The sequence below is a fragment of the Muntiacus reevesi genome, chromosome 8 (genome assembly GCF_963930625.1).
Source record: "Muntiacus reevesi chromosome 8, mMunRee1.1, whole genome shotgun sequence".
Taxonomy (NCBI): Eukaryota; Metazoa; Chordata; class Mammalia; order Artiodactyla; family Cervidae; genus Muntiacus; species Muntiacus reevesi.
The window spans coordinates 52,501,113-52,513,540 of NC_089256.1; the positions used below are offsets into that span (position 1 = coordinate 52,501,113).

Below are 12,428 nucleotides of genomic sequence, written 5' to 3' on the forward strand. Positions count from 1 at the left end.
AGCAGCAGCAGCAGCAGCATATCGTGCCCATACTTCTACATTGAGTTCATACATTTTGTTTTAAATGGCTCCACAATAGCCCATTGTTTTGACTCACATCTTATCGAACTGTTAGCTATCATTTATTCCTTCAAATAATTTTCTATTACAGATAATGCTGTGCTGAAATTTTTATATACATAACTTTCTGTATTATTTCCTTAGGGTATATTTTTGAGTGTGGAATTACTGATTCAAGGGATAGAAACATCTTTATAATTCTTAATACAATTTATCACCTTGCTTTCTCTAAAGAATTACTCCATTTATAAGGTTATTGGAAGTATGTAGCTGTAGTGATTTCACTGAAGTCTTGATAGCATTGTGAGTTACTTTTTTAATAAAAAAATTATTGTATAGAAAAGACCTGATGGAAAACCAGAATTATGATGACCAATGCCATTGCTGTATGTAAGTAAACAGAAAAAAGTTATGTTGTCTACAAATGTGCGCATTTCAGCTAAAAGCTGGACTAAAATTCCAAACTATTCTGCTTCTATTTTGTGTACTCTTGGGCTTTGGAAATAGACCCTGTAAATAACTTTGTAAAAGAATGAATACTGGGCCTCCCTGGGGGTCCAGTGGTTGAGGATCCACCTTGCGATGCAGGGGACGGGAGGTCAGTCCCTGGTTTGAGAAGATCCCACGTGCCCTGGGGCCACTAAGCCCACGTGCCACAACTACTGAAGCCCACACACCTCAGCCTGTGCCTTGCGGTAAGAGGCTCAGGCAGAGGGAAGCCTGCACACGGAAACTAAAGACGAGCTCTGGCGCTCTGCAACTAGAGAAAGTCACTTGCAGCAACGAAGACTCAGGACAGCCTAAACTGAAAATAATGAATTTTAAAAAAATTAAAGCTAAAGCTATTCCATTGTTTAAAATGTAAAAGAATGCATATTTATGACATAATATGTGCACTGGCATATACTTTTTATTTGAGTCTAATAAACCTAGTGCAACTGACAAATAAAACCAAAGCAGGTTTACAGAATCAGAGGAAAGATAGGAGAGCGAAAGGAGCTCTAACTGAAAATATGCTTAAAGCAGAGTGAACATGTGCTTCTAAGATACATGGAAAGCTTATCATGAATAATTTCCAAATAACTGTATCACAAAACTTAATGGATAATTTTTCCCCAAGTTGGTGATCCTATTGAGGAGTAGTGGAAAGAAACTCAACCTTGTAATTACTTTGCAGAACATGTAAAGTGACATTATCTCATTTGAGTCCAAGAGCCCTGTAAGGTACATATTTCTAATTGCCTTTGTAGAAGAGTAAATTGGGATTCCCTAGAAATGAAATGATTTACTTAAGTTTACATAGTTGGAAGCCAACAGAGTGGTGACGCTAACTTATGTCTTTGCTTCTTAAGCCTGTGACCTTTTCAATATGTTTAAGGGTTACTTTCATCAACTTGTATTGAAACCTTGATCTACCAGAGGTCTTTATTAGAAAATATTAATTAAAATGATTATTTTGAAGATGAAAACTTTCCCAGAGAATTAAGCCAAAAGATTTATTATAAGCATGATGACTCAGATGGTAAAGCATCTGCCTACAATGCAGGAGACCCGGGTTCAGTCCCTTGATTGGGAAGATCTCCTGGAGAAGGAAATGGCAACCCACTCCAGTATTCTTGCCTGGAAAATCCCATGGACGAGGAGCCTAGTTGGCTACAGTCCATGGGGTCGCAAAGAGTCGGACACGACTGAACGACTTCACTTTCACTTTCAAATTGTCGTAAGGACTTCTCTGGTGGTCCAGCAGTTAAGAATCTGTCTGTCAGTGTAGGGGTTCAATCCCTGGCCAGGGAAGATTCTACGTACTACAGGGCAACTAAGCCTGCAGACATATCTACCAAAGCACACGTGTCCTAGAGGCTGTGCTCCACAACAAGAGAAGTCCATGCACCACAACTAGAGAAAGCCCACATGCAGCAATAAAGACTCAGCACAGTCAAAAATAAATAAACTTTAAAAAATAAACTGGCATAAAATTCAGGAGATTCCATCACTGAAAGTGCTGTAGAAAAACCTATTTTTTTGACATTACACTCCTATGATCTGGACCCCGAATTTCAGTCATAGAAAACACCCACACACACAATAACAGCAGAAAGTAAAATAATGGTAGAGTAACGATGCCACTCATAATCAGGAGCCCTGTGAGTTTTCTAAATACACTATCTGGTTTTTTGAGTTTATCTTTTTTGGGATTCTGTGTTTCTTGGACCTATGTGAGTATTTCCTTCCCCATTTTAGGGAAGTTTTCAGCTATTATCTCCTCGAGTATTTTGTCATGGCCTTTTTTTTGTCTTCTTCTTCTGGGACTCCTATGATTCTATCTAGTTTTTTGAAATTTAGAAAACAATACTGTGAAATTTCATGATAGGAGGTGCAAACTAGAAGTTAGCTTTAATTAAGAAAATCTATTGTTTTTGGCTATTTGTCTTCCCCTAAAACTACATCTAGTCTAGTCAGGCTACGGTTTTTCCAGTAGTCATGTATGGATGTGACAGTTGGACTATACAGAAAGCTGAGCACCGAAGAATTGATGCTTTTGAACTGTGGTGTTAGAGAAGACTCTTAAGAGTCCCTTGGACTGCAAGGAGATCCAACCAGTCCATCCTAAAGGAGATCAGTCCTGGGTGTTTATTGGAAGGACTGATGTTGAAGCTGAAACTCCAACACTTTGGCCACCTGATGCGAAGAGCTGACTCATTTGAAAAGACCCTGGTGCTGGGAAAGATTGAGGGCAGGAGAAGGAGACGACAGATGATGAGGTGGTTGGATGGCATCACCGACTCAATGGATATGGGTTTGGGTGAACTCCGGGAGCTGGTGATGGACAGGGAGGCCTGGCATCCTGTGGTTCATGGGGTCACAAAGAGTCGGACAAGACTGAGTGACTGAACTGAACTGAACTGAAAACTATATCTCAAGTCTTCACTCAATTCATGACAAGTGTTAACTAATCAATTATTAAAAACAAATATTTTAGCATGTTACTCTCAGGATAAATACCTATAAGGTATCTGTTGAAAATCTTTCACGTGTACAAATAATCTCTTAATTTATATCACCCTACTGTTTTACAAAGCAGTACATTTATGCACACTTTCATTCCTTAAACAAGATATGAATACTGTTGGTCATAATTTATCATCTTCCTCCAATAAGTTCATATTAATAATTGTTAAAAGCCTTTTATCTAAAGGAAGGAAATCTGATCTAAAACATAGGTATTTTATATTAATAAATCTGAGGTGACTCATGAATATTTAGAACCAAATAAGTCTGCCTGTTCCTTGCTCCTAACATTTTAGTTCCATGTGCCAGGATAGCAAAATGAATCCTTCCTTCTTTTTTTTTTTTTTTATTGTATCAGCTGACAGCTGTAAGCAATGGATCTGATTCCACCAACCAAAACTAGATTCCTTTCCCAACCCAACCTGCACCTAAAGATTGTGTGTCCTGGAACAAAATGTGTGTTTGTGTGGGGAAAAAATAGAGTGATCTTTTATTTACTCTCCAGGAGGTGTTTGGTTACCAGACCCAGAAGCTACGCAGAGTTCTCTTCCTTGTGACATCCGTGCTGACCTGTGGGGTCCTTCCCCTGTTATTCTACTGGAAGCCCCAGTGGAGGGTATGGGCCTACTGTATCCCATGCTCCTTGCAAGAAGCAGACACTGTTTTGCTAAGGACGACGGTGCGTGCCCTTCTGTGTTGCATCTAGTGCATGACCTGTGATGATCAGCATTCCAGAGCAGATCCTCCTTGATTTAAGGGCTTCCCTGCCCCCAGATACAATATGGCAAGACTGTCCTTGCCATCTATTTGCTGCATCTTATTTTGATCCAGGAATGTAGTACATTTCCTCCACATCTGCCTGGAGAAATTTCTACCACGTCAGGCTAATTGTAAGTGCTCTTAGCCATAACATGAGCAATGGCTGTCAGTGTTATAACTCTTAAACATATACAAGGGAATTACTGTTTGGTTTTTCAAAAATATGTGTTTTGAGGGATATTATACATTTTAAACACCTAGATGTCGTTTTAGGATAGCTGGAGACTATTTCCTGGATATGAACTTTCTTGCAAAAGTTTCTCTTTTTTCCCTAGCACAGAGGTTCTCAAATTTTAGTGCAAATCAGAATTCCCTGGAGGACTCTTTAAAACACAGACTGTTAGCCTCCCAATAATATCTGAGCCAGCAGGTTTGGGGTGAGACTAAGACCCTACATGTCTAGCAAGTTCCAAGGTGATGCAGATGCTTTTATCAGTAGCCCAAACTTTGGCAACCACTGATCTAGGACTTGGCAGGTATTTGGTTGACTGACTGCTTCATGGAATAACACTTCAGAATTTCATGGGCTGAATTGTCTTCTCTAGGATGAATTTCAAAGATATATGAGGAAGAAGGTAATCTGCCTCTACTTATCCACACTTAAGATTCCTATAAGCAAGAACTCAGAAGAACCCCTGGTGGCTGACTGTCACTCAGTCATAAACAAAGCTGTATTGAAGCCAGAATTAAAAGTAAGTGATTTGACTTTAACAGTACAATGTTACAGCATGTTTTCTTTGCAAGAGTATAATGTATTTATTGGATGAAAGTTCTGAAAATCACACTGCTGGGCTGGAAATTACAGCTCTATGTCAAGAAAAGTGAGAGCTGTTTGAGGACGTGGACTAACCAATCCTCACCTTCCTTGATGGGCTTTACTTTGTGAATGACATCTATTCTATCAGGGCATACCTGGTAGCTCAGTTGATAAAGAATCCACCTGCATTGTGGAAGACCTGGGTTTGATCCCTGGGTTGGGAAGGTCACAAACAGACACAACTGAGTGGTTTTACTTTCTTTTCACTTTTCTGTTCTATCTCATTTGTACTTGCAGTTGCGATGTATCCAAGTGCAGAAAATCAGGTATGTTTGGAACAACTCGGAGAAGACGTTTCAGAAAGTTGGGTAAGTCTGACTTTTTTCCTCACCACTCATCAGAATATAAGGGAAGAACACTGATATGTTGAGTACCATGAATTGAAGTACAGTTCCTGTCCTGACCACATCCTAGGTTGCTGGAAGATAGCAACAGCTGCTATGACATCCATCACACGTTTGGACTGGGTCTTACCACTGAAGAACAAGAGATCAGGTAGGGTTTGGGGTACTCCGGAGAAAATTTTGCTAGCATAAATGCAAATGTTGCATGGCTTAGGATGAGTGAATTGTTGGTATAAGGCTACATCAACTTCACATAACCCAAGTTAATTTACTGGCATCAGAGTGTTCTAAATTATTTTCATTGTAGGCACACTTATTAAAAAGGGAAGACTAAAAGAACAATGCAATCAAATAACATTTGATCTTTTCTCTCAGGATTATAGAACAGCATTCTCTGTGTTGTCTCTTTTCTTTCCTCAAAAAAAACTTGAATCATTTCATAAACATCAGCTTCTTAAGCCTCCAGGTCCTCTGAGAGACAGAAAGACAATATAATGATTGCATTTTACTAGGAGAACTGGCCCTGGAGATGAGGATTTTGTTTGCTCAGTTAATTATGTCATTCACCACTATTATTTACAGAATCTAGAACAGTGCCTGATTCATGGTAGAAACTCAATAGACTTGTGTGGAGGGAATGAATAAATAAATGCATTCATTGATCTGTGAACTAAACTCCTCTAATATGCCAGGCATTTTGCGAGGCACTAGGGATCTAAGGATAAATAAGACTTAGTCATGGTCCAAGAGACATTTCCCACCAGTCAGAAAGAGAGACAAAGAATAGAGGTATAGTTTTGAGAATAAGATCTATAAAGGCACATAGGTTAGGAAATGATAGGAGAATAGTAGCACAGGAAATGCTTCGGCCTCTCATTAACTCACAGTGACCTAGAGTCCCTGGTTCACTCATCTGTAATTTAAAATGGTGAATCCTGGCAACTTTGAAAGTAAACCATTGCAAAATTTCCCAAGAATCTTAATAATCCCCTATATTTCTTGCCCAGTTTTAGAGATGAAAAGGATTTGCCTGATCTTCCTCACACTTGGTCAGAAACACAAATTCTCAAGCGAAGGAGCAATTCAGTCCTTAAAATACAGGTTCTTGGGTTCTTCTCCATAATTCTAATTTAGTAAGTAGAAGCTAGGGTGGTTGTGAGAGAAAAACAGGATTTTTAGCAAGCATCTCCATGATCTGTATTCACACCAAGCCTGTGAGTTATTGATCTATTATTGTTTTCAAGGTTTCCCTCTGTTTGAACATTATGAAAAAGGAACTGGGCATCTAGATTCTGACAATATTCCAAAATGCCTTAGAAACAGGGTATCATTATATAAGATTTCAGATACAATGCTTAAATACTGAAATACAAAAAGTTTTCAAAGTCATTAAAAACACACTGCTTTCCTAGCACTAAGCACAAAACATTTAAAGGATTGATCTATTTAGGAAATGTAGTTGATGAATATAGATATACTCTGCCTAAGAAACCATTTCCCCAGATTTTCCATCCATGTAGCTACGTCACATTTATTTATTTATCAGGTATCAAGCTTTAATAAACATCATACATAATTAAATTTAAATTTGGTCCACACAATAAAGAACTTGACAATCTAATAAGCAAGATAAAGTATATAGGTTCCCAAATATGAAGAATAGAGGAGATAATCTACTTAGAAATATATAGTCATATTTTATTTTGTGAGTTTTTCCATTTGGAGAGTAAAGAGAGAAAGTAATATATGGAGCATTCCTCACTCACCCATAAATTTTCCCTTTTATTTTTTAATGTAAGACTAAACACCTTTTCCAAAAATTAAATATGATGGATTGGTTGGTTGAGTGATAGCTTAAGAGTCTCCTCAATGAATTTGAGCTTACTTGCATGAAAAGCAAGGACCCAATATAAGAAATAAATAAAGAGGGATACACAAAAGTTTCTGATCATGAAAAGTCATCAAAAAATACAGCCTCCCCTTTCAGTCTTCCTAGCAGCCAGGAAAAGAGAGAAAATGCAAAGGTAAACATAGTTCTCACTTTTCAGTAGCAAAAAGCAAATGAAGACATCAGGAGTGACACATTTACCCTGGAGAGAAACTGTTAGAGGGTATCAAGGGGATTGAAACTGGGTCTCCTGCACAATAGGTGGATCTTTTACCCTCTGAGCCACCAGGGAAGCCATCAAGAGGAAAGCAGGAAAATTATTCCAGAAGGTTCCCTGCTTTCACCTTCACTCATCCATGAACTGAACACAACTTGCCGTCTTAGTGACCATCCTAGACAGGTCTACAGACAGTTGGAGTAATTCTCTTACCTCATGGACACAGGGCCCTGTGAAAAAACACGCCTACCTCATCCCCCATCCATCCAAGCTGTCTTCCTATTGGAACAGTTTTTTTCAGTTGAGTGACACTTCATCTCCTCACTCAGCCCTCCCTGTCCCTGCCTCCTCTGTTTAGCCTCCTGAAAACATAAGAACTTTCTGGCAGAAGAGATCCAGGTACCTCCTAACTGGGGGTTAGCTCCAGACCAATCACCTTTTGTATCCCAGAAATCTTGAAGGGGAGGGAAGCTTTGATGGATAGGGTTTACCAATTTCTATAATAGGGATACTCCAACCATGGCTTATTCCAGTGTGACATCACTGAATGTAGAGCTGTGGAGTGGTATTCACAACTGGCTTGGTGATTCTGTAGGATCAAACTTAATTCTCAACACTTGTTACACCACTGAGAAAAAAGCCATGCTTGTTAGTACCAGAGGAAAAAAATTTGAGTGGACAGCAGCAAAAGAGGATGGGTTTGCCTTCAATGCTCAGCTCCAAGCTGATAGAAGCTTTTCCCAGAGAATAGAGAGGAAAAAAAATAAACAAGGGAAAGGCAGGGGAGAGAGAGATCGGGGCTGCTATGAAATCCTATCCTTTTACTCCTCAGGTCTTGTGGGAAGCCAAAGTCAGAAAAGAAATCATATCTGTATACCATGACCTTTATCCTCTTGGAAATCTCCACCTTTAGAAATACAACCAAGTGTAGACACTTGTCCAACAGATCAGTTCTTTGAAGAAGAACAAGGAAGAATTGATCAGAGTGGAGGAGACAGGCTTCACTCATTGTTCTGGAAGCCGATAAGATTGTCTCAAATCTTAGCATGAGATTAGAAGTCAATAACATACTTAAAAATATAACCTACGTTTCTATGACTCTGGGTCCACTGAAAGTATAAAATCACTTAACTCTAATGCTTTGTTTCAGAGCAAAACATTATGAAAGCACAAGTAAGCCTAAGACCCGCGTCTCCCTGGTGAGATAGTCCCTGGGATTTCTCCACCCCCACCTCCATTTAGATGCGCTCATGGTCCTCTGTGTTCCGGATCTTCACGCCTGGGAATGCTCTGTGCACGTCCCCACAAAAGCTGATGAGCAGCACCTCAATTAGCTCCCATACAGGGCATGAAATTGCAAGAACTTGACTTTCTCTGAGGTTATCTGGAAACGTGCTTTAGGAAATGAAAGAAAGGAACACGTCACAGATGAAGACTAATGAGAAAAAATAAAATGACTTTTGTCATTTGTAAAATGAATGTTCTCTGTATAAATTATAAAGTATAGAAGCAGGCTCTGCACTGCTAACATAGTGAATTTTTTCCCCTGAAAGCAATTTCTCAAAGCATACTAATCTTGCTTTTATTATTATTTTAAAATGGGAGGAGTCAAAGACTAACATACCTGTCATACTCTACAGCATACCCAAATGCCAGCAATTGGATGCCATTTCTCTGCATCTGTGAATTTCTCAGGTCTCCTTTCCTTTAGAAAGAGGGCGCATTAGCAGAGTGAGGGATTAACTAGTAGAATTACCTGGGAACTTTTTTCCAAACACTAATAAAGCTACTCCCTAAAGATTCCAAATTTCATGGAAATGGGTCATGCCCGAATCCCCTGGCTTAGTATTAACTCTTTGGAAAACCTCAGACCTCCCTCCCTGCCAAGGACGCTATTGATGGCTTATCAGAATGGAAGCAGAGTGATCGTATGATGTTCGAAAATGCTCACCAGTAATTCTGACATGGTCCTCCTGCCTCTTTGAGGACTCTCAGCCTACTCTTCACCATCCGGAGCCTAAAGGGCCCAGCAGACAACATATTCTCAACAATTATTTGGTGAATAAACTGACAAATGAATGAATGAGCAAATAATCATATTGAAAAGAGATATAGACCATTGCCAAAGAAAATATTCCTAGTCATTCATGCTTGGTTTTTAAGATATAAATAACTTTCAGCACATTTACTAATATCTCATGGTTGCAAGAAATCTCAGTGCTTCTTCAAGCGTAGCCCATAGCCAGTGCAGAAATGCCTTTATAACTTCTCTGTTAAGAAACCCTTCAATTTCTTTTGAAGAGAGATCTTCTACATCCAAAGTAATTATTCCCCTAATGAATGGTTCTGAATATTAGGCAAGTCTACTTAATTTCATTCAGACTATTGAGTTCTGTGAGGCTACCTGGAATTGTTCTAGGGCTTCCTTTCCCTGCCAGCTCATCAGATTTTTAAAGTCAGGGAATGTCATCTCCTTTGTTCCTTGGAACTTTGCTAATGTGACCCAGCTCAAACCTCGTATTTCTTCTTCTGGTTTTCAACCAGTGGTCAATATCCCTGAAAATTCTATGTGGTTCATGCTGAGATTGAGATGAGTACATGATCTCTAACCACACAATACTTTTTGGCAAGAGATAGTGGAAAAGGTGAAACATCAAGGAGAATGCCAGTCTGTGACTCAAACATGGTTGTTGTCTGACACAACATAGAAGTTGTGAATCATGTTTTATTTGGCAGACATTCTAAAGGACTTTAAGCCAGTGAGACAGGACTCTCAGATCACTCTGAGGGACTGCTTTAAAGAGGCAATGGGGTTGAGGAGCCAGGACATATAGGAATTTTTGCAACAAAGACCAGGTAGTCAGAACTTCAGATTACTGTTAATTGAAGAAAACCAGAGGTCTCAAATTTAAGAATGTAGTGCTTTTCTATGTATGGGAAGATGCAAGAATCGGGCTCACTAGAATCGGGCTCACTGAAATGATTGCTTTGATATGGACATTAGCTATCTGGAGCCAATATCCTGTGTTTTATCATCCTGTGTCTCCTCAGCGTGCACCATCGGAGGTGGCCGCAGCAGTTGACTGCTGCATGGCGTGCTAAGTCATTTCAGTTGTGTGTGACTCTTTGCGACCCTATGGACTATAGCCCTGTAGATGGTGGGCATCCAGTTTCTATCCTGAGTTCCCTCAGGATGAAACTTCAAGGTGGCTGTGGCAATGTAATAGTCAAATGGCTGCAACATCTTTTATTTACTGACATGACAGGCAATATTTTTTATTCACATTTTCCAGATGTCCCCAGGAGAAGGAAATGGCAACCCACTCCAGTATTCTTGCCTAGAGAATCCCATGGACAGGAGAGCCTGGTGGGCTGCCCTCCATAGGGTCACACAGAGTTGGACACGACTAAAGTGACTTAGCAAGCATGCATGCACTGGAGAAGGGAATGGCAACCCACTCCAGTATTCTTGCCTGGAGAATCCCAGGGATGGAGGAGCCTGGTAGGCTGCCATCTGTGGGGTCACACAGAGTCAGACACAACTGCAGCGACTTAGCAGCAGCAGCAGCCAGATGTCCCCAAAAGGATCATCACAGGCCAGTATGAACCTACTGGATCTCAGTTCTCATACGAGCTGGGCACCTCTCCCTTAATGGTAACATAGAAACCGTCTCACCCGACAAAGAAAAAGGTCATAGGGCACTTGGCTTGCTTCTTTCTAAACTGACTTCCACAGACTGTGTCCTGCTATTGTTCTGTAAACTGGGTTTACAGCCTTGTTAGGGGAGACAGTATTCTAGCCATGGTTCACAAAGGTCCTCATTAATTAATTCCAATATTTAGGGAACATTCTCTGTGACAGATACTGTGCCCCTAGATGTCAGAAAAATAGAGCTGAGAAAGCTCCCTCTCCGCCATTAAAGAGAGTGGAAATTCAAGGTGAAAGATGTGTAACTATATGTTACACTTCAAAGACGTTACTAAGAAATGAAAGGTTATTGGGGACAAGAAAAATACTTAATTAATAATTAATTAATACTCAATTAATGCTTATGGGAATGGAGACTATGTCAAATATAGTTGTTACTTATTAAGGACTTGGCATGTTCTAGGTGGGTTTCCCAGGTGGTGCAGTGGTAAAGAATCTACCCACCAATGTAGGAGATGCAAGAGACACAGGTTTGATCCCCGGGTGGGGAAGATCCCCTGGAGGAAGAAATTGCAAGCCAACCCAGTATTCTTTGCCTGGACAATTCCATGGACAGAGGAGCCTGGCAGACTATAATCCATGGGGCAGCAAAGAGTCAAACATGACTGAGCATGGCACATGTTTTAGGCACTTGTGCTAAATGCTTATTTATTTATATCTTTTGCTACTAATAGCAATTTTATTAGGCAGGTGTTATCAACCCATTTTATAAGTAAGAGAACCAAGGCTCACACTTCATTCATCCATTCGCTCATTTACCAAATCATTCCTCAGTGCATTCTATGAATTAGGCCCTGCTTTAGGCATTCAGAATATACCAGTGACCTCTAGATGCTTATATAACAGTGGAAGATAGCCTATTGTTTGCATGCCGATTAACATGTAAAAGATAAGGTATAACTTCAGATTATCAAACAGTCTATAAAGAAAAACGAGTTAGGTTAAGGAGATAAAGATAATCTGATTTGGTGGTCAGGGTAGCTATTTTAAATAGAATTGTAGAAGCGCTCCAATAAGAAGATGCCATTTAAACAAAGGCCTGAATGAAATGAGAGCATGAGCCATGCAAAGATGTAGGGAAAACTGGTTCCAGGTAGAAGGAGCAACAAGTACAAAGGTTTAGCAGTAGCCAAGTCTGTTGAATCTCAAATTTCTTAACCCTGAAACCACAAAATACATTTCAGAGCTTGGTGGAGTTCAACCTCTTTATGTCTTGGCCCAGAAAGAATTCAGTGAGAGGCAAAGTGATAGATAAGAGTGAGTTATTAGTATAGGACACTTGTGAAGGATATGAGTGGACAGGCCAGAGGACTCTACCTAAGAACTTATTGGGCTCCTTTTTTTTATAATCAAAAGGAAAGTGGGGAGGGGGAGAAGACCACCTTCTTCCTCATCCTTGAGTAGACATCAGGCTTCCATCATCAGCTCCTCCTCCACATCAGGTGGGGGAGTCTTCTTGTCCCCCCACAGTCAAACCCAGACTGTCATGGAGCTATTCAAATCAGTAGAAAAGTGGTGGTGGTGGTTTAGTCACTAAGTCATGTCCGACTCTTGCGACCGCATGG

At 40.0% G+C, this 12,428-nt stretch overlaps 1 protein-coding gene across 1 annotated transcript in view; it reads left to right on the forward strand.

Moving 5' to 3' along the window:
- Window positions 1-12,428, forward strand: part of ATP13A5 (ATPase 13A5) — a 115,083-nt gene that overhangs the window by 18,366 nt on the left and 84,289 nt on the right. The window contains exons 2-5 of the mRNA XM_065942117.1: window positions 3,575-3,748; window positions 4,434-4,580; window positions 4,943-5,013; window positions 5,120-5,200. Of these exons, the coding sequence (XP_065798189.1) occupies window positions 3,575-3,748; window positions 4,434-4,580; window positions 4,943-5,013; window positions 5,120-5,200 (473 nt within the window). The remainder of the gene's footprint in view (window positions 1-3,574; window positions 3,749-4,433; window positions 4,581-4,942; window positions 5,014-5,119; window positions 5,201-12,428) is intronic.